Below are 23701 nucleotides of genomic sequence, written 5' to 3'. Positions count from 1 at the left end.
CTCTGAGGTCAGGTGAAAACCCTGGGAAAGGATTAGCCGGAAGGGCACGATGGACAGACAAAACCCAACGGCTGGTAGGGAGAATCAGCAACGTTCGTCATCGGACATCCGTACGGGTGAAATATTTCACTCTCAACAAGATCTTATCACTGCCGTGTTCGTAACATCGAACGTTACTATTATGCAAGTGCAAATACAGCGCTAGATTACTCTAACACTCGATCTATTAAACCTTGAGCGTTAATTCATTCGAGGTACGCGATATCGACCGAGCGGTTTGACCTGACCGGTTGCTCTTTAGTCGATAATTCGCAACAATAGAGGAACAACAATTTCTGTTTTATATTATTTTACCGAATCAAGTATGATCCATTTCGTTATATTTCTATCATTACGTTCGTGCATAGTTCAATAAACTAATATAAAACGAACAACATTGTGCGTCTATTATTTCCTTGTAAAACGAAAGAAACTTTTCGGACAACCTAATACTACCAAGCATAATAGTAATATATTCCTTTCTTGAAACTCTTCGGCAAAATCAAACGTTACCTACGATATTCTAAAATTCCTTTTATATACCATTTTCTCATCCAGCCTCTCAATTGTAAGAGATACAAGCTAGGAACAATAAGGTGCGGGTATGTTCTCTAAGAATATAGATTCAAATATAGCGAAGAGGAAAAAGAGTAAAAGATAATATACCTTTGGTAAGCGAATTGAGAAAAGAATCCAACGCCAGCTGACCGGTTGGTAACGCAGCACTCAAAGCACCGCTTAACGCCAATAATTCTTGACAAGTCATGGCTTCGTTTCCACCAAATTCAGCCTGCATCTGCGGTGACACACGTTCACATGACAAATTACGCGAATGCAACAGACACGAGCCGGTGAAATTCCGGCTACATGTGCTCGCAGTGGAATATACCTGTATGTGGTCTGGCAGTGGGCTCGACCAAACATTCCCGTCACCGGTCTGCGTCATTTTTTCGCAGGAGCATACGTTCCGTTCGCCGGGTGACACCGTCGTCGAGCCGGCCTGTAACGCGTTTCCGACGTTGTTGCTGCCGTGCAACAACACCACGTCGCTGAACATCACGCTGCTCCTTCTACGATAGTTCGTGCAAGGCGGACTTAGCAGCGCGTTGTTCGTCTGAGGGCGCAGTTCAATTTCAACGGGGAATTAAATTCAGAAATTTTGCATCGTTTACCGATTACTAATGTGTTTCGAAACGTGTTTAACCCTTCGCATTTAGAAGACCTTAGGGGATAGATTTTGATGGGTTTGGAGGCTTGGAAAGGCTGTTGCGCGAAACTTTACCATCGTGAAATACGAATATCGCTAAGATGATAACTCGCAAATAAAAAGAAGAAGAAGAGTCTACGTCTACTTTTTTTTATTCGTGAAAGATTATTTGTCAATTAAATAAAAAGACTAATTTGAAACTCTACAACTCTAACGTAGTACTTCTCGTTCAAATATTAATTTCAGTCGTTCGGAAGTTACACTGACCGACTTCGCGAATTAGAAAATACCGAAAAGCGATCTTAAATTTCCTCGGTCAGCGTCTTGTCATAAATAAACCGATAGAAGCAAGTCGTTTGTTTCTTGGGTGTTAACCATCGCAACTGAAACAAATACTACAACGTTGTCAGAAAGAAACGAATAGAGAGCAAAGTTGATCAGTTTGACTTCCGAGAGACGCATTAACGAAAAACAAAATAATATTCAAATATTTGGAATCTTTCTACGATTACCTTGAACGCGGTTCAACAGCGGAAACCAAAATACTAAATAACATGGACGGAGCATACCTGAATACTCGCTTCAGTCGCGTTGGAAAAGACATTGTCGCTTCCATTGCAGGAAACGGAGGAAGTCCTATGGAGTGCCATACGATGGCACACGTTCGAAGAGACGTCAGCCTCGGAGATCTCAGGACTGGCACGAGGTGCAATCGCCAAATTTCCATTGCTGCCGCCGTTATTACTGAGAGCAGTTGCGAGAATCGCAGTCTGCGTCGGAGGACTGTTCGCAGCAAAATCAGTGAGCGACCCTCCGCCGCTAGCAACCCCCTGCTGTTGCTGCTGTTGCTGCTGTTCCGCGTATTCCAGAGCCGCCAACAACCGAGGACATCTACCATGATGGATTCTCCTATCTGACGAACGTATAATAACGTGCATGGTAACAATATTAAAGTGGGTCGTATGAAATTCAACGATATCAATTATGTTAAATGGGAATCGATATATCGTGTCCCGTGGAAAAACTGTCGAGCAAGTATTAATTGCATGGAAGTCGATAAAAATGAAAGACCTTAAGGAACACTCGATACCAAGTCGCTTCATGGGTCTTTGTGCGAGAGTCAATAATTATCCGCGGCATATCTACTTGTAAAATTTTTTATTGGAACCAGATGTTTCGAAAAGTATATACGCGACTTTGTTGAGCGTATTAAATTCCGCAGGGTCAAATGTTTTTTATCTTTGAGGAAAAAATATATTAGGTTGTTCGAAAAGTTTCTTTCGTTTCGTAAGATGATAATAGACGAGCATTAATTTCTGTTTTATATTATTTTATTGTATTAGGTGTGATCCATTTCGTTCTATTTCTATTATTACGTTCGTGTATGATTCAATAAACTAATATAAAACAAAGAACATTGTGCGTCCATTATTTCCTTATAAAACGAAAGAAACATTTCTAACAATCTAATAGTTTTGTCGATCGTTGATAACGAAAACGTACTTCTTCTGATTCTTTCGCAAGGTAATAAAATATCGAGGCAAATTGAGCGAAAAAGACGAGCTTATTGCTCTTTTAGTTGATCGTTTGCCGAGTGCAACGTTATGCGTAGCGAACGTCGAACATGAAAAGGTTAAAAGAACGTTAGAAGAAAATCGTCCGCCGTTTCATTCGTTTTTTGCTAAAACAAAATTAAAAGGAATATGATTATTTTTACATTTGTGCACGTTTGTAGACTTTAAAATTATCGCCTGTAACATATATAGTACAGTAATAAAAGCTATAATTTGAAAAACTATCGGAGAAACTATTCTATCAAATTGATAAAACAGAATGAAAGAGGCAGCAGTGTGTTAATAAACACAGACGTATAAACAAATCGTTTACGAGATACATAATTTCTTAATGAACATGTAAAATCCAGGGCCTACGCATTTCCTGCACACTCGATACGATAGAACAGCCACTCTTCCTGGAACCTACGATCACTGTAGCATTGTTCCCAACACACACTCCATCGTCTGAGATCTTCTATTATACCCGCAATAATAGCGTCAGTTTAAGTGATATTCTCAAGCAATCGCGCGGAACAGCGCCAGATATTCCAGGAATCTCTGATCGCGTACGTTCATCTCTAAAAAAACGCTCTCGTGCTTGCAGTGAAACGAACCGCCGACAATTTAAACGTCTCTCGTAAGTACGTTCTATGCGGATATCGTTGGCCGATATTCCAGTTTATCGAGATATCGATTATTTCGTGATAAGAACGAACAGAATTATCGAGTTAAACGTAATAATTGAATACCTCGAGAACGATTGGTTCGCCCATTCACGTTTATTAAAAAGTTTCCTGCTACTTTTAGCGAGTTTTGTAAATTCGCCAAGCTTCTGTCAATAAACACGAGGAGGCATCCCGTATTTTCGTAAAGAAGCACAATTGCTCGGAACGGAGAGTTACATTTTAAAAAAAGAAATTACTAGAACGAAATTTAAATAAAATTCGCGAAACTTGTTCCTGATTTTATAAAATCAACGAAATTTCTTTCTCTCCGAAATTCACATCCTTTTCAACAGATCAGTCAATTTCCTTTCTACTGAAATTAACTTTGCTGTCGTAAGGTTTACGAATCCCCTGTTTATTGAATTAATTTTCTTCGAAAGAAGCAAATTTACGTGTCTCTTTAGAATTAATTTATATCAACTTTGCCGACTCGAAAGATTTTTCCGCGAACCAACCACGTTCGAAACGGAAGAAAAGCACGTGACGCCTGGATCGTTTCGAAGACGATTAAATCTTCGTTTCTTTCGGAAAAATGGCAAACTACACGAGCATTCGTTCCCAAGGGAGAACATATAGGCGAAATGAAACGGAAACGTGGAAAAGATGTTGCAGTTTGCAGAGAAGCTCGTAAATTACAATCAAAATCAAACGTTGCAGGGAATTAATCCTCACTTAGGAAATACAACTCTCTTACCTCCGGGTAATCTATTCGAATCAGGGCCGGGTGCACCTGCTCGAAACGGGTGTCCATGTTGTTGCTGTTCCTTAAGTAAATTCTGCTCGCGTTTCTGCTGTCTTTTGTATAAATACACTCGGTACCTCTTCATTAACCTTCTCTTTCCTCTTCGCCACAGGTGTGCAATATATCTGAGAAGATGCGGTACGATTATAGCAGAATGGAACGGCCAAAAGACAATTTCAAATGGCAACTCCTTCGTTTCTCGAGTGGAGAACCGATGGAGCGCTATTTCATTTCGTTTAACGTGACATTGCCACGGTTTGCGATCATTTCTTCTCCAAAAATTCCGTAAGACAATCGTTGGTCTTTCCACGTGGTAAGATAACAAAATAGGATATTGAAGAATAAGAAACTAATAATCGTATTATGGAATGGAATTATTTTAACACTTTGATCGCCACCGTTGGTCAGATATGACCGGCCACGGTTTCTCCTGCGACGCCACGGTGGACATTGGTGATCGGAGCGCTTCAACTTCTTACAATTGTAAAAATTGTATGAAAATTAACAATTAGGGTATTTTGAATATAACCGATAAATAGAAGATAAAAAAAATGAGAACAAATCTTGCATCTAACGGTGTACTGTGTTTGCATCCATAGGTTTGAAGGGTAATCTACGAATATTATTATAAACACAGCTTAGAAAATAAACGTAAATGCTGCTTTATAATGATATATCTGAAGTTGGAAGTGTACACATACCTTACCATTATATATAGAACGAGCAAATACCGTTTACTAATATCTTGTACACGTTTCAACAATATATTCAGCACGATTTGCTTACTACGAAATAATGCATCAGAATGGTTTGTTGAAATAAACGAAGCCTTGTTGTAATACGTCGCTATCAACTGTTACCAAGGCGCCACGGTGGTCACCCATGACCAGCAATAAGATAAACGATCCATTGGGGAAGAATGTTGTCTTACATCATCAATTTGGCGTCCTCGGCGAAACATGTGATTTCAGCGTGGCAGTCAAAGCGTTAAACGAGAATTATTCGTTTTTAAAACAGAGGACTAACGGACCAGTGTTTTACTTCGTTTAACGTATGCTTTGTCACAGTTTTCCAATCATCGTTCTTCCAAGAATTTAATAAAACTATTGTTCGCCTTTGCGCATGGTATACTTTAAACGAGAATCCTTCTTTTTTAAATGCGATGGCTCGATCGAGGAAACCTTCGATGATATTACGAGAGAGTTTGCGGTTAGTTACTTCTTCCGCAAAAATTTGATGTAATTGTCCGATAGAATTATTTGATGTAATTATCCGATAGAATTATTTGATGTAATTGTTCGATAGAATTGTAATCTTGTTCCGTGAGAAAATAGCAAAGAATAAAAAATGAGTAGTAGGATAATAGAACTATTCTAAATGAGAACCCTTTATTCTTGAAGCGGAGGACCAATGTAGGCTTTCACAATATCGTAAGACTCTTTGATTACTTCTCCTCGACAACTTTAATAGAGTTATTGTGTGATCTTTCTGCTCAATAAAATAATAAGATAGGATAATATGATGGTGGTCTTTATGTTCGAGATAAAACGATCGAAAATGAAAAATAAACAGCGTGGTAGCGAAACTGTTTCCTCGAGGATGTTCGTTATTTAAAGTGGTAGTCTAATGGAACACACCATGATATACAACTTAACGATATGCCAAGAATTTTCAATTTCTCACAGTGAAATCTAATAAAGTCGAAAAGTGTGTGATAATAGAACCATCAAAAAGCGAACAATATGGTTTGCTTGGAAATTATTAGAAAAAGCGAGGAAACTTTTGCTTTATACGCTGAAACTTTTCTACAGCTTTTTCTATGACGTATGTGATACAGCAGCCAAGTTACTCCTGAGGGAATAAAAGTAGTAGCATCCTTTTTATTCTCCCAGATATGATAGTGTATAAATTTCTGCGAATTTCGAAAGAAGTTTAATCAATATGTAAATCTTTAAAACACTCAATCACACACACGCGCGATATGTTCGAGTCGATACATCTAAATTGCCTATCTTCGATTTTATCCAACTTTTATTAATCCCTTCACCTACAACTACAGGCATATCCCGTAATAAATGATCGGACCAAACGTAAATATTACGGGCATAGCCCGTAATACGTACTACACAAGTCGTGCTAATGGCTCGAAGGTTGCGCGAGCTTGTTTGCGTTTTCGACCCAAAATTCTCGAACGTAAATCGTAGGTTAAGGGGTTAATATCGAATTTGTTTCTCAGAGTAACGCGTACCTCGCCCCAATTGTAATTCGTAATATTATTTGTAGAATATTTACGTTTGTTACGCGCATTACGATAATACCGTGTGTGTCGATTATTCTAAATAAATATATAAATAAGATGTATGTAAATAGGTGATGGTGCGTTTGAATAACATGCGACGTAAAGTATTAGAATTGGTAAAAAATAAATTTCAATATTTTACAGGCTCTTTGTTTACAATTCGTTCGATCTATTGTAATTGGAAAATTTGTAAACGTTGTTTCGTACATGGAAAAGCGATCTTTCTTTTAGGTCTCTTAGGTAGCGGTGAAAAATAATAACTAGAGAAGAAACGATTACGTAGCTGGGAAAGGGAACTTGAAAACAATTTTCCAATATCTCTATTTTACGTTCGAATGAAATCTAACTAAAATCTACACGTCAATTTTGCGACATCCATTTAAAATACCGTTGCATCGATCAAAAATAAACGATACGTTTACCACACTCGTGTTTTCCGTAACTGAAACTAGAAAATTGATACAAATTGAAAATGAAAATACAAAGCTTTTTCTATATCGTGCGCGCCGAAAAATATAAAGTTAAACGGGCGAAAATCAATACGTATCTTGTTATATAAAATGACAAAAAGAACATGTAATAAAAAGACAAAAATCAAATTCGACAATTACGTAATAAATAAACTTTCGTTAAACATTTACTCGTTATTATGTAAAGAACCGAGAACATCGTAATGACATTATTATTTTTCATAAAACGGTGTTCCCTGTTCCACTTAACAGAGTTGCAACTTAATTAATTATGAAAATATAAGGGCTGATACTTTTAAGCGTTGAAATACGTGAGTAAACTCTGATCCTCAGGATCTTCACTTACATCACTATGATTTTCAATGTGCATGTATGTATCGCTATCCAGGTTATATCAAGTTGTGCTTGAACTTTGTACTTTCGTGCCTTGGCTTTAAATTTCCTTTTTTTTTTTTTTTATTTCTTTAATGCCGGGAAGAGCGAGAGCGAGAGAGACAGAGGCAGCGAGATAGAGGAGAAAAATGAATACGCTTTTCCAGTAAAGTCGCTTAAATACTCACTTAACAATTTCAGCGTAACATGTAGTCGGTTCTGAGGTATTCGTCGACGACGCAAGCGTCGATGTAGAATGAAAACGTGCACGCTCCAGTCGCATTCTTTCCATCTCCCGTTTTTTCGTTTCTGAGAATTGCGTTGCTATCACGACTAAGCAGAGATTAATCATGAAGAAGGAACCAATCTGTAACCCAAATTTGTTCAACTTGGACCATTTCCTCTTTTCTTTTTTCTTTTTTTTTTTTCTTTCGCTCGTTAACAGCAAAGAAACGTTTCTCTTCCCGTTGTGAAACATCGTGCGATTTTTGAATCCATAGAAAAAGGTTTCTACTTCTCCCTACTTATCTCTATTTAATCAGAAAAACATTCCGTATCGCAGAGTAAGAAGTAAACGAATCTTTGTTTCCTTTTAAGCTTCCATCAAACAGCATTTAAAAGAGACGAAGTAAATTAAAGAAATGAAGAATATCTTATATTCGATATATACGGTGGTTACAAGAAATACCGGCACGCCATTGTATTTATTATGGGATTTTGCGTATGCTAGAATTCGACACTGTGACAATGAAACGCAGTGGCTGATAAAGAGATGCTCCATCGGGAAATAAGGCTACGTGCCAGTACTTTTTCTAAATATCGTGCATGAAGTAATAAACGTACCACGATTAAAAGGACGAAGTATATCCAGTCCCAAAAAGAATGAGCATCCTGTACGTAATACATTATGTCTGTCCATCCCTCCAGACTGATTACCTGTGACGATATCATTTACTTTGTCAATTTTTCTCGTCCAAGCAGTTGAAATTTCCGTGGAGAAATTACGTCGAGGTGCATTATATATCGTAGATCGTCGAACAAAAAATTTTCTTAAATTAATTGGCTTTTTAGAAAAGAATAAATGAAATTACGAGTCGCTGCAAGATTCGCTAACGAACAGACTGCGAGTGTCTATGCGAATTTACATCTCAATGAAAAACAATGTTTCGTTAATTTAAATATAGTCAATACTTTAATTTTTATATTCACAATATTTTGTGATATATCTGTGCGTGTGTTGATAGGATCTTGATTATCAAAGCAGATCAACGAACTATCGATTGATGCAAAATTTAGAAATGTTTCTTCGTAAGACGTTAGAAACTTCGGCAACTCGACGTTACATTTTTGTTTCAAAATTCTCGTTCCTGTTTAATATCGATATTTCTCAAATAATTTAATATACATTCGATATACGTGTGTCCTGGGTTTAAATATCGAAACTCGAGGAGCGTGTAGGGGATCGATAAACCGAGGAAAAACGAATCCTTTAGAAATTCCCTCGTTTCCGATCCATTTTGAAGGAAATCGCGGAAAAATGAAAAAAAAATATTTTCGTTTGTTAGTATATTTATTCCAAAATGACGAATTGTAGCCGTATCCAACCGCAGCTGCAGTGCACCAAATATCAGCAGCGCGATGTCTGGCTGCAATTAGAGCGGTCAATGTTAGATGTATCTAATGGTTGCGCTGTTGCAAAAGGTCAGCGTTTTTAACGGTATCCTCGTTAAATAAACGATAACACGTATAAACAAGCGCAGATGTGCAAACGGGAAAGCAAGAACAATTTTTGTTTCCTTCCCCGCGATTTTCTCCAAATTGTTGGAAAAACCAGCGAATCTCTAAAGCGCTTTTTGGACCTCTACACGCTCTCAAAGCGTTGGCATTTAAATTGGGTTTCACGTTTCCTACAAATTCAGAAACATCCGCAGTCTAATTGCCAAGCATACATATAGAATAGATAAGATTGGCTACTGGAGCAATCCTTGACCTCCTGCATGTTAAACTAACTCACTCGAATAATAAGAATACTCACTCGATTATACCAATACTACTATTATAACCAGTTTGTAACGTGTTTGTGTATGTATATGTATATATATACTAACGAAAGTAAACACGTATGTGGAAATTTTGGCTACGGTGAAGTTTCAGTTTCTGAATGTGAGAGAACTAGGACACTCACGAGAAATATTGCGACCCAGGCAAGACCGATATTGTCGAACGATATCGTTCCTTGGAAAGGATTGTTACCCTGACCCTTGCACTCCGTGTAGTAGTAATTCCAATTAACGCAGGTGTCGTTGGTGATGAACGTTGCATTATTGTTCGGCAACGCGGTGCTATTGCAAACCACGTTTCCTAAAAGCAAGAACACTTCAGTGGCTTGTACGAATGTCACGCTATCGGGAAACCGATACGAATTTCGTTCTTTAGATCTGTTGAGAAATTAACGTTCGTTAATTAACTTTAGAACGATGTTTGTTTCAGACGGCGTTGTTATTAGTTTTATTAGAAATTACGTATATCTACGGAAAGAGTTCGGTAAATCTTATTAAATTTCTTATTAAATGAAATAGCTGTCGTAGGAAAATTTCTCAACATCTTTAGATCGACTGCCGACAGAAGTTGAATAAAAAATCAAAAAGTGGGTATTTTTTCACATTTTTCGATTTAGATTCGCGTCGTCGATAGAAAATTACGAGAAGCTCGGTTCGTTTGCAAATACAGACACAGATTTCGGAAATATCGTAACCTGGAAATACATTTCCATTTGCTACGTTTTCCTATTTCGGAATAACGAGAGTCGATCGATATAACGCGTTTAGTGATTGCTAATTTCGTATAAAATTCCCTTTCCGTGTTTCTACGTTTGCAGTTACGAAGATGGAACTAGCAGTCACAGAGAGCATCGAATCCATCGACGCTCGTGATTTCCATCGAGATATGTGACGTTCTTTCGCCCCTATCCCGCGGGCATATTTTTCCTGAAACTCTGGTGACAGCGATGCCGAAAACACGCGATGCCAATGTCGAACGAAACCGTGAACTTGTTCTAGATGGAAAGCGAATAAAAAAAAGGGTGGGGGCAGAGGGAAAAAAATTGAAAAACCAATGAAAAGAATATCGAAGATGCACTCACCGAACTTGAGCGGCGGCAGGTTACTGCAAGAGTGCATTCCGTTGTCGTCGGGACGCGAGCAAATGTAGTCCTGACCCTGATATTCGAAGTACTTCTCAAGGTCGCTGGAAAAGCAACGAGCCACAATTAAAAATCGATTTCGAAACAAGACCGCATCCTCGCGCCTCGTTTCTTATAATTAAGAGGTTGCATGTATATATGTATGTATGTATGTATAGATGTACGTGTATATATATATATATATATACACACACACATATGTATATGTATGTAAATATGCCTTATGCACGTATGCACTCGTTGCATGCTTCGCTTTATGCGTGTACACCGTGTATATGCAGCGTGTTCCATATGATATATTATATATATGTATATAAAGGTTATGTATAATATATAATGTATACAATATGTACTTATATAATATACGTATTCAGGCTGTTTCAGAAGCACAGATCAATGAAGGAGAATATTGGAAGACGATGAAAGGGAGAATGTCTCTCGTCTGACAAACGTACGTTCCATCTTGCATTGCTTTTTCTTTTTTTTTTTTCTTTTTTTTTGGTAATTGAGCATTAGAACGATACATACAAGTTTGAGACGCTTGTCGAGCAATTTGCCAAACTTTGGTTATGATAAAGTTTCTAGGAACAAATTGCATAGAAACTATGAACTATATATGTACATATAGGTAATTATGTAGGTTGGCCATACTGTTCCGTTTCTGGTGGAAAGTTCTGACCGTGGCTAATATCGTTTCGGAGGAACCGAAAAGCGAAAAAATGCGAGAAAAATTAATTTTCCTTTTGTAGTCGGTTTTGGAAATATAAATCTATTTTTGGTAGTTCGATGTGTTTAATTCTTGTTAAGCTTCAGTATTAGTAAGTACGAAATTTACGAATTGATTTCCATCGCTGGAAAATGTAATTATTACTTGACGTAATTATATCGATAAATTTCACTCTCGCAGAATGATCATCGCTCAGTCTTCCTTTTCCTTGTAAGCTTCATCTACCTCTTGACCTTTCAGAATTTCTTATTCAGAATTGATTGACAAATGAATCAGCACCGCTACCGGGAAAAAACTGGTTCTCTCGTAAAATCCTACTTTTTATCCATTCTGACCCGTTTTCTCCGCGTTTAAAAAGGAAAATTCGATCAACTTTTTCACGGTGATTTCTAACAAGCTGTCGAGCATACTGCACAAGGGAATTTCAAATGCAGTTGCTAGGTTGGAAAAAAGAATTCTTTCGTCAGCTTTTAAGTAATTCTTTTAACTCGCTCGTAACGTAACTTCTTCTTTTTTAAGATTTGTAATAAAGTGATAGAATCATTTTTTTTTTCTTTTTTTTTTTTATTTAACGTCATTATATGTATATTATAGTGAAATAACGGGGCGAAATTTCATCGAAAGTGGTTCAGTGGTTCGGAAGAAAATGGGTCGTGAATTTGATAAAACCCAGTTTTCGATTAGCATTGTAACGCTTTAAAATATAAATTAAAGCTGTATAATTCGAACAAAGCATAGCAGTTAATACAATTTTTACTATCAAACGAAAATTCTTAATTACTCGTCTTTACAACGTTATGAATAATGCGAGAGATATCTCGGTCGAGTTGCGAGGATACCTATAATTAATATTACAAAGTCCTGTCTATGATTTAAAGGCAAATACAAAGTAGCACAACCTTTACGTCAAACGAAGTATAATTTCTTGCTGGAGGCTTTACTGAAACCCTGCGGATGTAACCGTAGTTTGGCCCATTGCTCGTCAAATATCGCCCGAAACGTTCATTTTTTATACTTCCATTACTAGGAAATTAGGCGAAATCGTTTACTCTTATCTCGTAAGAGACTGTTACTTGTTGTTTCGTCAGTGACTCGTTAATTGTACATACAATAAAATTGACCGACTTGCCCAAGTGCTTCGAAGAATTTTCAAATCCGTATCATTAAATTTTCATTACACAAATTATGCCGAATTTCACGCGTCACGCTTCCTAAACTTTCCTATCTAATTTACCGCGGATTTATCACGAATCTTAGGAATCTCTTATCAACTCTCGATTCTCCTTACTTCACTTTAATCCTCGCAAATAATTTCTAGAAATTTCTAACCTCTACAGTCACCTATTGAACTTACCGCGAATTGGTCGCAAACTTGTCGAGCCGATAAATAGTTCTTTTAATTCTTTATTCTCGTGCGATTTTCGCGAACAATTTCAAACAAATGATCGCGTAGAAAGCTTTTATTAAAGCTATTATTATACCATTGATCAACGATTCCCAGACTATTGCAACGTTCACGAACGACTATTTACGTTAATCGCTCAAAAAATATTCCTTCCATCGGCCACACCGCTGCCTCCTTTATCGATCTCGCGATCTAAAACGCTTCACGTAGACATATACCTATAATATACAATATACGATACGCAAGAGACACGTACGCGCGCGCGCGCGCTCGTGTGTAGTTAGGCCCATATATAATATGATGTAGATATGTGCAATAATCGACGATAAGAGATTATGTATATATATATATATAAAGAGTAAAAGAAAAGAAGAACGGAAGAGAAAATAGAAACGCAAGAGAAACAAAGGCAGAAGCGAGTATCGAGTTTGCGTGCACGCAAGTCGGCGTTTTGTATCGGGATAAAACGATAAGAAAGAAAACCGATAACGCCCGTGTAAGTACGGCCCGCTCCAGTGTCACCTGCTAGATGCAAGAAAGTAAATGCACTCTTCTTCGGCTTCGAGGGCTGCCTCTTATCGGGCTGCTATTCAATTTTCATCGTGTGAAGTAGCACGGCCACTAAAACAATGTCGAGCACCGCGACAAAAACCGTTTAATAGAGACACGCCCGATACCGACCCCTCGCTATTTGTATACCGCTTGTTACGACCGAGGTGTGGCGGCCATCGTCAGCCGTTGTTTGTACCGGTAAGCATCCCGTCGATACGACATAACCTTTTTCCTACATCCCCATAACATTTTTTCTCTTTTCTTTGGATTCTCCTCCGGGACGATTTAAGATGGGATTTTCTATAAGCGTCAAATACGATGCTTCTAAAATTTTTTGAACGTACCCTCGCTACCTTTGCTCCCTAACTTTGTACCGTAACATTTTCTCCGATATATCACGCGTATTACGTATGTGGAGGATTTTGAAATTTCATCGAAGCGCTATTGCGATAATCGCATTGGTAACACTTTACTGACCATTAACGGTTCAACAGCATACGCACGTCCACTGGCGGCTCAGGCGCAGATTCTCCCTGGCGCTGGCTCTGTTTCGGTTTAGTAAATTTCTCAAATTGGTATAAAACTGTGGAAGCTTACAAAGCGACGCAACTGAGCAACGTACCTTAGTACTAAATAACAAATTACTGCTCAAATAATGAGAAAGACTGTCGGCGACAGAAAGCCGATTAGTAGGCTATCGGTGGGTAAGCGTCGGTGACAAAGAGCCGATTAATCGGCCATCGGTCGGTAAAGTGGTAAGATATTGAACGAATCTCGAAACGCATATCGTACGTATTGTACGAAACGTTCTGAAATTTCACGAGTAATATAGAGAAACACGATTGTCGTACTTGTAATTATATTATGTGGCAAATTTCGTGGTTACGTTATACGTACAATTTTGAACGAACCTTAATGCATGTGTTAATGTACGTAATGGGCAATTTTTTAAGCAAATTCCAAATGTATAATACAAAATGTTTGAAAACTTGATTATCACTGTAGTGGAACGTTACTGTCATAGTTAGATTGGTACTCGAAAGGAATCTGGAACAGTTACATAGAAACTACAGAATATTTAGTATATAAACTACGTCACAGATTCGATGGAATCTTCGACTCATTTGCAAGTTTCGAAGGATACGTCCGCCTTTTTAACACTTTCAGAAAATCCCTTCTTTACTCTCGGGCCAATTCTCGCTGCCAAATGGATTGTTTTTTAAAGTTCCAGTGGTCAGATTATCTTTAATTCATCCGCTCCCCTAACCGTTTTATATTCGTTGTCCAATGTAATTTTAATCCCCAGTTCTCGGTTATTTAAATTTCCTGAAACAAGTTGGCCTCGAAAGGGTCTAAAGGACGAAATAATCTCCCGCGACTCAACTTGTCTTTACAGGATTTGACGATCCTTATCCGCTTGAAGATTTTCGAAATACTTAACAAAGAAGAATACCAGCGTTGCTTTCGTTTGAAATGTTTCTTCGTGATATTATAACTGCTAATTACCTTTGTACAATTTCATCAGCTTTATCGGCTCTAAGTTCATTGAAATATACGAATATATTTAATCCTTTAAGATTACGCGCACCTTTTCGTAACTTACTACCGCAAAAAGGCAAAACAAAAAAAAAACAAAAATGGTGAAAAAAATACAATATTACTATCATTATAACGCGTGTCAATTAGTCAACTGAAATTTGGTTAACATCGAGATACATAAATACGTAAACGTGTAACACAGATACAAATATTTATCTGGTAGAAAAGAAAATGACAGCATGAACAGGAAATTATAATTATTTACGTGATGTATAAAATTATGATATAAAATAATCGCAAAACAGTCTCGTCGTTAATTTTCACCTATGAAATTTCATGAAAATCATAATATCGCTTTTGGACGACAGCCGTGATTTACGAAATTTTTGATCCGTGCTCTATGGACGACAGTAGAATTTAAAAGGTCAATGAATTAAATATTATCGTATAAATTCGCCAGGTGAAATATTTCTTCGCGACGTTATAAATCCAAAAGTCGAAGTAACCTACGATACAACTTGCTTTATAGGATTCTATGATTTTTATTGGTTCGACGGTACTTGATACACGCGTTGCAAAAATACATCGATTCTATGAATTTACCATTTGAAACGATTCTTCGCGAGGTTGTAAATTTCATATCGGAGATATTTCCTGCCCTTCGTATGCATGAAATTCTACTCATAGTATAGTTGGAATTTCGCGTTTCTACGCTATGGGAATTTATTAAAAATCGCATCTTAAGAGCACCGTTTCATTTTCGTTTCGCGTTTTCACTCGGGAAACAGTGGGAAATCGATAAGAGACTCGTGCAAGCAACTTCCTCATTTTCTTCTTCCTCGGTGCCCTTTGAGAACAGTTGGAAAACAACATTTGCAGAATTATCGTTTCATGGGTGTGCCAGCGCAACATCAGTCCGGCCAAATCGTAAATAATATATTTTTTGATTAAAATTGAATAAACTACCAGCGGCTAGAAATTCATGTCGCTTTATGCAAACTTATAGATTGTCAGGCGCGAAATTGTTAATAATTTAGAGATTCGGTCGAATCGCAGTTCGTAGTTGGAATTTCTTCTGAATATTCCGCCCCTATCTCCGTGACCATCTTTTGGATAATCTCCAACCCTTTTCTCTTCAAAATTCAAGCTCTTCCTCTTTAAACTATTCACACGGCCATTACGGTATTTATTTATTGCAAAATCAACTAACGACTCTTGATTATTGTTGCATAAATAACATGGTGACGTAAACATTGTTACATAAATGGACACAAGTATAATACGATGTAGAAAATATTTTTATAAGGTGTTTAAACTTGCTTTATGGTCTCGCTTATACGTTGTAAGCGACGTTAAATTGATTAAGCTGATTAAAATTCCACTTCTTTTTTTTTTTGTATATATATATATATCTCCATTGTAAAGTCAGGAATATTAGATTTTAGAAATCTACTAAAACTACTTATCACGTTACCTTTTTTAAATGACTGCAAATCTTTCACGAATTCAACGTTTTACCACAAAAATCCCTTGCATAAAACCTGTTAAAGTAACGTTTACAACGATCGACGATAAGTTTAAAATTCGATACGGGATACGAAGCTGTTTCAGTCTATAAACTTCAAAACGATATTTATTTGGTAGCGATAATTGACCCAAATGTATAAAGCTACTTTATTACGTAATAATTCTGGTGGTTTTACTTGGAGCATCGCATCCATATTCACGGACCAAGCGTTATATTTATTTTCATTTTTATTTACGCTTCAATTTAACGAAAAGGTGAAGGTAGTTTCCTTTTTCCTTACTTTTAACAGCAACGTATAATTTGAACGAGATATATACGCGCTGAACGGTGGCATCAGCAAACAGACGGTAACATTCAAGGGCATCGGAAATTTGATCGAATCGATCTTAACGAATTCGTAATTTTCGCGAATATAAATAAATTCCACGTTTCGCTTTCACCTGCAACATTTTTATTTACGCGTACGAAATAATGTTATTTTGTTTGGTTCCTCGATCGTATCACAGCGCTGTAACGTCGAGACGACGATGACGTTCGATCAATTTGATTAGGAAATTAATAAAAATTCAAACGTGAAAACGTAGCTGCAAGCATCGGGAATATCGTTGAAAACATTTAACGTCGAATGGTTGTTCGTGACTCGGTAAATGGTATAAAAAAAAAAAAAAATGATATTTAACAGCTCGATTTTACCGAACAATTATATTTGTCGTATAAAACAATTCCATTTGATACCATTCGAAATACACAATTTGTCGTTCCTCGCGAGAAATCTATTTATCGATTGAAATTAATTTAATAATTTATTTAACGTAACGTTTAATATACACGTTCGCGTGGATTATTTTCCATGTTACACGTACGAGCGACAACGACAAGCGTATAAATAGAAAATCGGCCAATTAACGCGTTTCCACGGCGAGTTATGCGAAATTAATCGACATCGATACGAATTTCCAGTAAATTCAAATTCTGTCGATACATCGAATCATACGGTGGCATCGTCCACGGGCGGATTAAACATATTAGAGGCATGGAGCATCGATCATCGTATCGCAACTGAAACACTCTGTAATAATTCAATTGTCATTTTAAATTTCAGCGGCAGGGCACTCGTTCGAACCAACCGGTACGCGCTAGTTAGATCAATATCGCGTCCCTCCAAGTAAATCATAGAGAACAGCATGCGAAAACACGCGACATAAACTGGAAATCCTCGAATTTATTCGGGGCCGCTCGCCTAAAGCGAAATTATTAACAGCGTTATAAACCTCATGAAATATCGTTCAGGCGAATATATCGGTGGGCGATTCGTCCTACGTTTCTGTTTTCTGGCCAAGTTGTTGCACCATGCAAAAACCAGTGTCGCTATTTGCCAACGAGAGTCTAACGTTCTAGAAAGTGTTAAAGGAGTATTTCCATTAAAGGGAGTCGATCTTTCGACCCGCGAGAGAAATTATTGGAAAATTTCAGAAGGCAAAAAGAGTAATTTGCACGGCTTTGAAATTTCCGATATCGTTTACGATAAATTTGAATAATCCGTTCTTTCTGTATCGTTCGTTTTATAATTTGGTTACTCGCGTTCCGACGTAGAAAAACATTTTCCGCGTATTATACTAATACCTTTATATTCATAATCGGCATATATCCGAGCTTTTTTGTCGCGTATTTCCAAAAAAAAAAAAAAAAAAAGTCTTCCCTCCGCGAGATTGAGCGCGCAAAGATTGAAAAGTAAAGGCGAAAATTTAATCCGAAGCAGATATAAATAGAAATCGATCGATATCTGGAATTTTAAGGAACTTCAGACTGCTGATAAGCGAACGAAAAGCGTGGAAAATTATAGCGCTGATTACGCGCCGAAAATCAGCAACACGTGTACTCTACGAGTTTATGAATTTCGAAAGCAATCGAACGATTCTTTCTGAAGAAACACCGTATCGATGAAAATAGACTTGGTAAAAACAAGAATCAATTATTATATCGTTTATCTGTAAGTGAAATATTACTTAGAAAGAGAGCTTGGCAAGCTATCGTAGAAATTGCTGAAAAATTAGAAATTAAATTAGAAACGAGCAATCTAGCAAGGATATTTTGAAAACTTTGAACTTTAAGGGTATAAAATAAGGAAAGGTCAGGCTTTCCAAGCCACCAAATGGAAATACTCCCTTAAGCACCGATCTTTCGCTAACACGATAACGCATCGAACGATTTTGCATCCGCAATGGCGCACGTGCACCCATCGGGCTAACCTTAATGCACGTGTTCCAGACCCAAGACATTGCACAGCTACGTTATGTGCTCGCTGTATGCTCGTGATGGTGCTGAACGTGCTTTTCATAAAAAAGAAAGGAAAAACTGAAATAAGAAAAAAAAAAAGTAAGGGGCAGCTAATCGAACGTGTAACGAGGCTGTCGTTGCATTGAATGCGTAAGTGTGCGGGTGCGTAGATTGTTCTTGCGTGACCGTACGATCGTGCTAGCCACTACAATATACAGCTTCACGGGTGTTTGGAAACAACGCCTAAAATAAATATTAAATATTTTATAAATAATATATTTCGTCGCGTTAAAATCTCTGAGGTGTGCGGAATCGATCGGAAGAGCGTGACGTTGCTCTCGGAAGTTTCTCTAGATTTTTAGTAATATCTAGGGATTTTGAGTTTAACCATTTCTAGTATTTTTTCTATATCTCATTGTTTCAATTGTATTTGAATTCAAATCGACCATTCGATATCAACGTGTTTCTTTTTCTTTGTGCAATATCGTATAAGCAAAATGCTATTGTAGCGATGTACATATCTCGCGGTAAATGTTTATTACATCGATCGATATTTGCCTATCGGCTGGGGAAAACGAGAACGTATTGTTTAAAAATGGCCACTCGTTGAGTGAGACGAGCGAACTCGTTGCGGAAGTTTAATAATTACACACGTACGGGGAAGAGTAAATATATCTGCTACTATGAACTACTGTGAACTCACGCTCACTAGTAAGAACCGTTTCTAGACTTTTATCACGTGCCATGGTTTTACGCACTGCTATTCGCAACCAGAGGTAGCTCTTCCCTTTGTCGACGCAACGAAGATACTTCGATCTACTCGTATTATATTTAGCCGAATAAAGCGAAGATTCGTTTGATTTGATAAAACAAAGAACAGCTTTAATCGACAAATTAGTTTGCAACGGCGAACAAGCATCGAGACACGAAACGCGTGGAAATCCGATCGATCGCGACTCTAACTTTTGTTAATTTTTTAATCTCAATTTAGGCAAGTACACGATCAATGTTCGATTGTGGAACAAGAAGTAACCTACTTCCGCAAGTTGGTTTATCATAAGATGACTAAAATTTATAATACGAACAACGATATAGAGTTGTAAGGTGAAATGAAAAAATAACACTTGTAGCACGATGATCGTGTTTTCTTTTTTCTTTTGTAATTTTCAATGTACGAAGTTTATCGACGTGGCTTCCGATTTATGTTACGAGGAAACTGTAGCAACCGAACGGAAATTTTGAAGAGAATTTCTGCCTAGACATTCTGTTGCTCCTTGAACCTATCAATTTATAACTCGCCGATTAAAAACAGACAAACGCGTACGTTTCGAAGATACCAAGGGAAAGACAAACTAAGATTTCCTCGACGTTACACCAACGTTATTTTCCAAGAATCGTGTTATTGCGTGGCTGTAGCTTTCACGACCAAATATATCTACCTACCGCGGCTCAAAAGTCTTAGGACATCTTTTATTCTTAGCACAACTTCGTTATCCGATTTCAATTACGAACTATTTAATTTGCACGCGCGATTTATTAAAATTCTTGGTAAAATATCGTTCCCTTTATTCCATTTTTAACTGAATTCCAATTACTTATTTACGATCATATAATTAATTGTATTAATTACGATTACTCGATTCTTTCTCCGTTTAGAAGCAAACGCGATCGAATCTACCAAAACCTTCGAGCTGGCGTGTATATCCCGGTCAATTCTTTGCGATTGAAAAATCTTCATCGCATGTTTGCAGATTCCATTGAAACCGCAGCATTTCAACTCGACCACAAAAAGATGATGAATATTTATACGAACGAAAACGACGCAAGAAACGACGTTCGTACGATTCCATCGTCGTGACGGTGAAGTACAAAGGATTAGCGACACGGTGCGCGTGACGCACAAAGGGACGTTTGTTGGTGGCGCGCGTCGCGTCGCGTCGGTCAAGTTTCACGTCTGACTACGCATCCAATGAAACCGCAGCCTGAAGAAACATGCCGTACATGGAACACGCCGTACGTGCGCTCACTTGCACCCCGATCTAAAAGCTTCGCTGAAGCTGGATGGCGCGGCGTCTGGGAATACGGTGCTGCGCGGCGCGGCGGCAAGCCGAAAAGTATGTATACTACGTACATACGTAACACGTAGCCGGTGCAGAAGTCGATAAACGATTCAAAATAGCTGCTACGTAAACCAGGGTGAGGAGAGAGAAAGATAGAGAGACAGTGGTAGTAGATCGGGCCGCTTAATTAGCTCCGGGATGGATTTGGAGCTGAGGGAAGAGAAGAGACTCGCTGGTGTACCTAAAGCACGAGGAGCGGCTTAAACGGTGTGAATCGAGGAGCGAGTGAAAGTGGGCAGAACGGATGGGAAAGCGGCGTTTCCCGCGAAAATTATACATATTGGAAAACGTGTACGGGCCGCGGAAGTCTCGAAGCAGAACTGGATCTTTTCAAATAAACTTCATCCTACTCTCTCAACGGCCGTTTGCTATTGTTCGGTGGTTGAATGACCAGCGAGAACACAGAGGACGACGGGAACAAAGCGCTAGGAAAATAAATGGGATTTGGAATATACGTACGGCTGGCGTAAGAGCGAACGCGAGAGAGAAAAACAGACTGAGAAGGGGGGAAAACTCTCTGGCCGATGTTCTGCGGTGAATAACAAGTTGGGAGACGGCAGGCGACATCACGCAGATCTCGTACAATTGTAATAACAATGCGTATAGGAGTTGTACGGAGATATCGTTTCATCGTGTTAATTAAACTCTCGAGGTGGAGAGCGGAAGCCTAGGAGAGACGTAGACAGATCTATAGAGATAGATAGCCAGATGGGAAGGTGAAAGGGATGGAAGAAGCGGAACGAGGATGTTCGGGGCTGTGTGTCAGAGCGATGGCAGGTATCGAGACGAAGAGGACAGAGAGAACATCGATCTTCTTTTCGTGCACTGAAAGAAAGGAAGAATCTTGAAATAAAGTTTCGAAAGTACGCCGCGTTCTCAGACACGAAGAAGGAAAGACAATCGAGCTCGACACTTTGTGCGAAGTATATAATATAATAAATGTATAAGTATGTAGGTACACATATATAGTAATTTTCATAGTAAAAGTTAAGATCGTTCACATTCGTGTCGTACGTTCCAAGCTGCGTACGTTGCAAACGACATATATGTACACAATCGCCGGATACTGCGGTAACCGCAGCGTCAGGTTATGACACGAGTATACAAAACGACGGTACACGACAGATTAGAGACGCAGAGACGGGTAAAATACCGTTTCGAAATAGCTTCTGTGCCGCTCTGTGCTTCAAGAGGTCCTCGTTCTTTATTAATCTTCCGTTCATTGGATCAGTTTGAACGTGCATTCGCCGTCCCGTCCATAAGTCACTCGGATTACTTGTTTATTTTCAAACGTAATTATCGTTGAACGCTTGCGTCGCCTAATAAATATCGAATCACATTCGCGGTAAATTTAACGAGCATTCGAAATAGCATCCGTGATTAAAATCTCTTAAAAATGTCGATCCTTTTCAATGAAATAAAAATTACGTACCTAACGTTCCGATATCACGCCATATGCCATAGCAATAACAACGAGAATTAATTAATACATTTTTAGGAAGAATGCTGAATTTACGAAGTATAATTACGAAGTATATAAACGCAATCAACGTTCGATAATGCAACGTTCGTTTATCTCTGTGTTTCTATGTATATCGCGTTATAAGTGACCGGTGATTTATGGACAGTTAGGTAGATAACTGTAACATCCGTTGAATGTTCATTATCTTTTTATTACTCTCGAAATTCGAAATAGTATTTTATTCACCTCTGGACAAGGTGGCATGCTCTATGCTTGGTACACACTATAAATACATTTGTACACTCGTACCGTGATCAAGAACAAACAGAGAGATAAATATATACATATGCACGTGACGTATGCATGTATATACATATATGCACACATGGATGCACGCCTATGCATATTATGTGATTTATATAGATTTAGATATGTATATAGATATATTATGCATAGCACATTGTTCTCTACTAGAGCTTACTAAATGCGTGATCGAACCGAGTACTCGTCCGAGAGTAACCTGCAACAGCGAAACAATAGCCTGTCACTGCCCCCTAAGGTGGTCATGTACTTACGTCTAATGTCTAGCTTTCTTTTCTATCTTTTTCTTGTCTTTTTCTATCTTTTTCTTGTTGCTGTTATGAGACAAAGAGAGGGGAAAAAATAGAACGATCGATCTTTCGATCGATCTTCGTTTTTCCTGTCTCCGCTAGGCTGGTATCGCTACTATTGAAACAAAAGTCAAAGATATTTCGTTAAGTCGATTACGTACTAAATGAGAAATTCACTGACGACTCGATGAAAGTTGATTTTAACGCAATTTATTTCACTCGGATACGAGATTCTGTAATAAAATATTATTCTGTAATATTATTTTACAACGTATATTATTTTCTACATGGCGGAATACTTTATACAGAGCGGTGAGACAAGATCGAAAAACTTCGTTTCATTCAGAGGTTAAAGCCAAGCGTCGAACGTAGATTGAAATATCAAGTATCGAATAACATCGGCATTTTTCTACGAATGGTATGCCATCTATTCGAATTCTAATCGAATTAGCGATATTATCATGCGACGATATTCTGCTACGATATTTTCTCGCTATATGGAAATGTTTAGCTAGAAACGTCCATCGAGATCGATCTTATATTCGCTGTATTATCGAATAAAAATAAATTTCTTATCCAAACAGGAATTTATTTGTGTAGGTAATGCGTCATTTAGAAAAATGTGTTCAATTATCGACTGTAAAAGTGGCGATACGTTAAGAGCCTTTCGTCTGTATCGATCGAAGTTAAACTTAATCCTATCCGATTATAACCGAATAAAAGTAGCTTTTAGTCAAATCAAACAGAAATTTATTCGCACAGTGCCGTGCCTATCGCTCGTCGTTTGAAAATGAAAGTGTGAAATATCGTCCTTCGCTACTGTTTCTATAATTTTGGAATTAATTACTCTAATAAATTATCCCGATAG

General features: G+C 37.9%; 1 protein-coding gene across 7 annotated transcripts in view; it reads right to left on the bottom strand.

The window, feature by feature from the left end:
- Positions 1 to 23701, bottom strand: part of LOC126917789 (voltage-dependent T-type calcium channel subunit alpha-1G) — a 105269-nt gene that overhangs the window by 40778 nt on the left and 40790 nt on the right. For 4 of the 7 annotated variants that reach the window (XM_050725061.1, XM_050725059.1, XM_050725065.1 and 1 more), the window contains exons 6-14: positions 22704 to 22742; positions 10553 to 10656; positions 9596 to 9771; positions 8254 to 8346; positions 7599 to 7777; positions 4222 to 4394; positions 1816 to 2159; positions 929 to 1153; positions 706 to 835 (exon numbers count right to left, since the gene is read on the bottom strand). In XM_050725061.1, the coding sequence (XP_050581018.1) occupies positions 706 to 835; positions 929 to 1153; positions 1816 to 2159; positions 4222 to 4394; positions 7599 to 7777; positions 8254 to 8346; positions 9596 to 9771; positions 10553 to 10656; positions 22704 to 22742 (1463 nt within the window). Of the gene's footprint in view, positions 1 to 705; positions 836 to 928; positions 1154 to 1815; positions 2160 to 4221; positions 4395 to 7598; positions 7778 to 8253; positions 8347 to 9595; positions 9772 to 10552; positions 10657 to 12693; positions 12850 to 22703; positions 22743 to 23701 lie in introns of those variants that run through there. The other 3 variants (XM_050725063.1, XM_050725064.1, XM_050725062.1) reach the window with 3 other exon arrangements.

Source organism: Bombus affinis, chromosome 6 (genome assembly GCF_024516045.1).
Source record: "Bombus affinis isolate iyBomAffi1 chromosome 6, iyBomAffi1.2, whole genome shotgun sequence".
Classification (NCBI taxonomy): domain Eukaryota; kingdom Metazoa; phylum Arthropoda; class Insecta; order Hymenoptera; family Apidae; genus Bombus; species Bombus affinis.
This window is presented reverse-complemented; position numbering and strand designations above follow the sequence as displayed.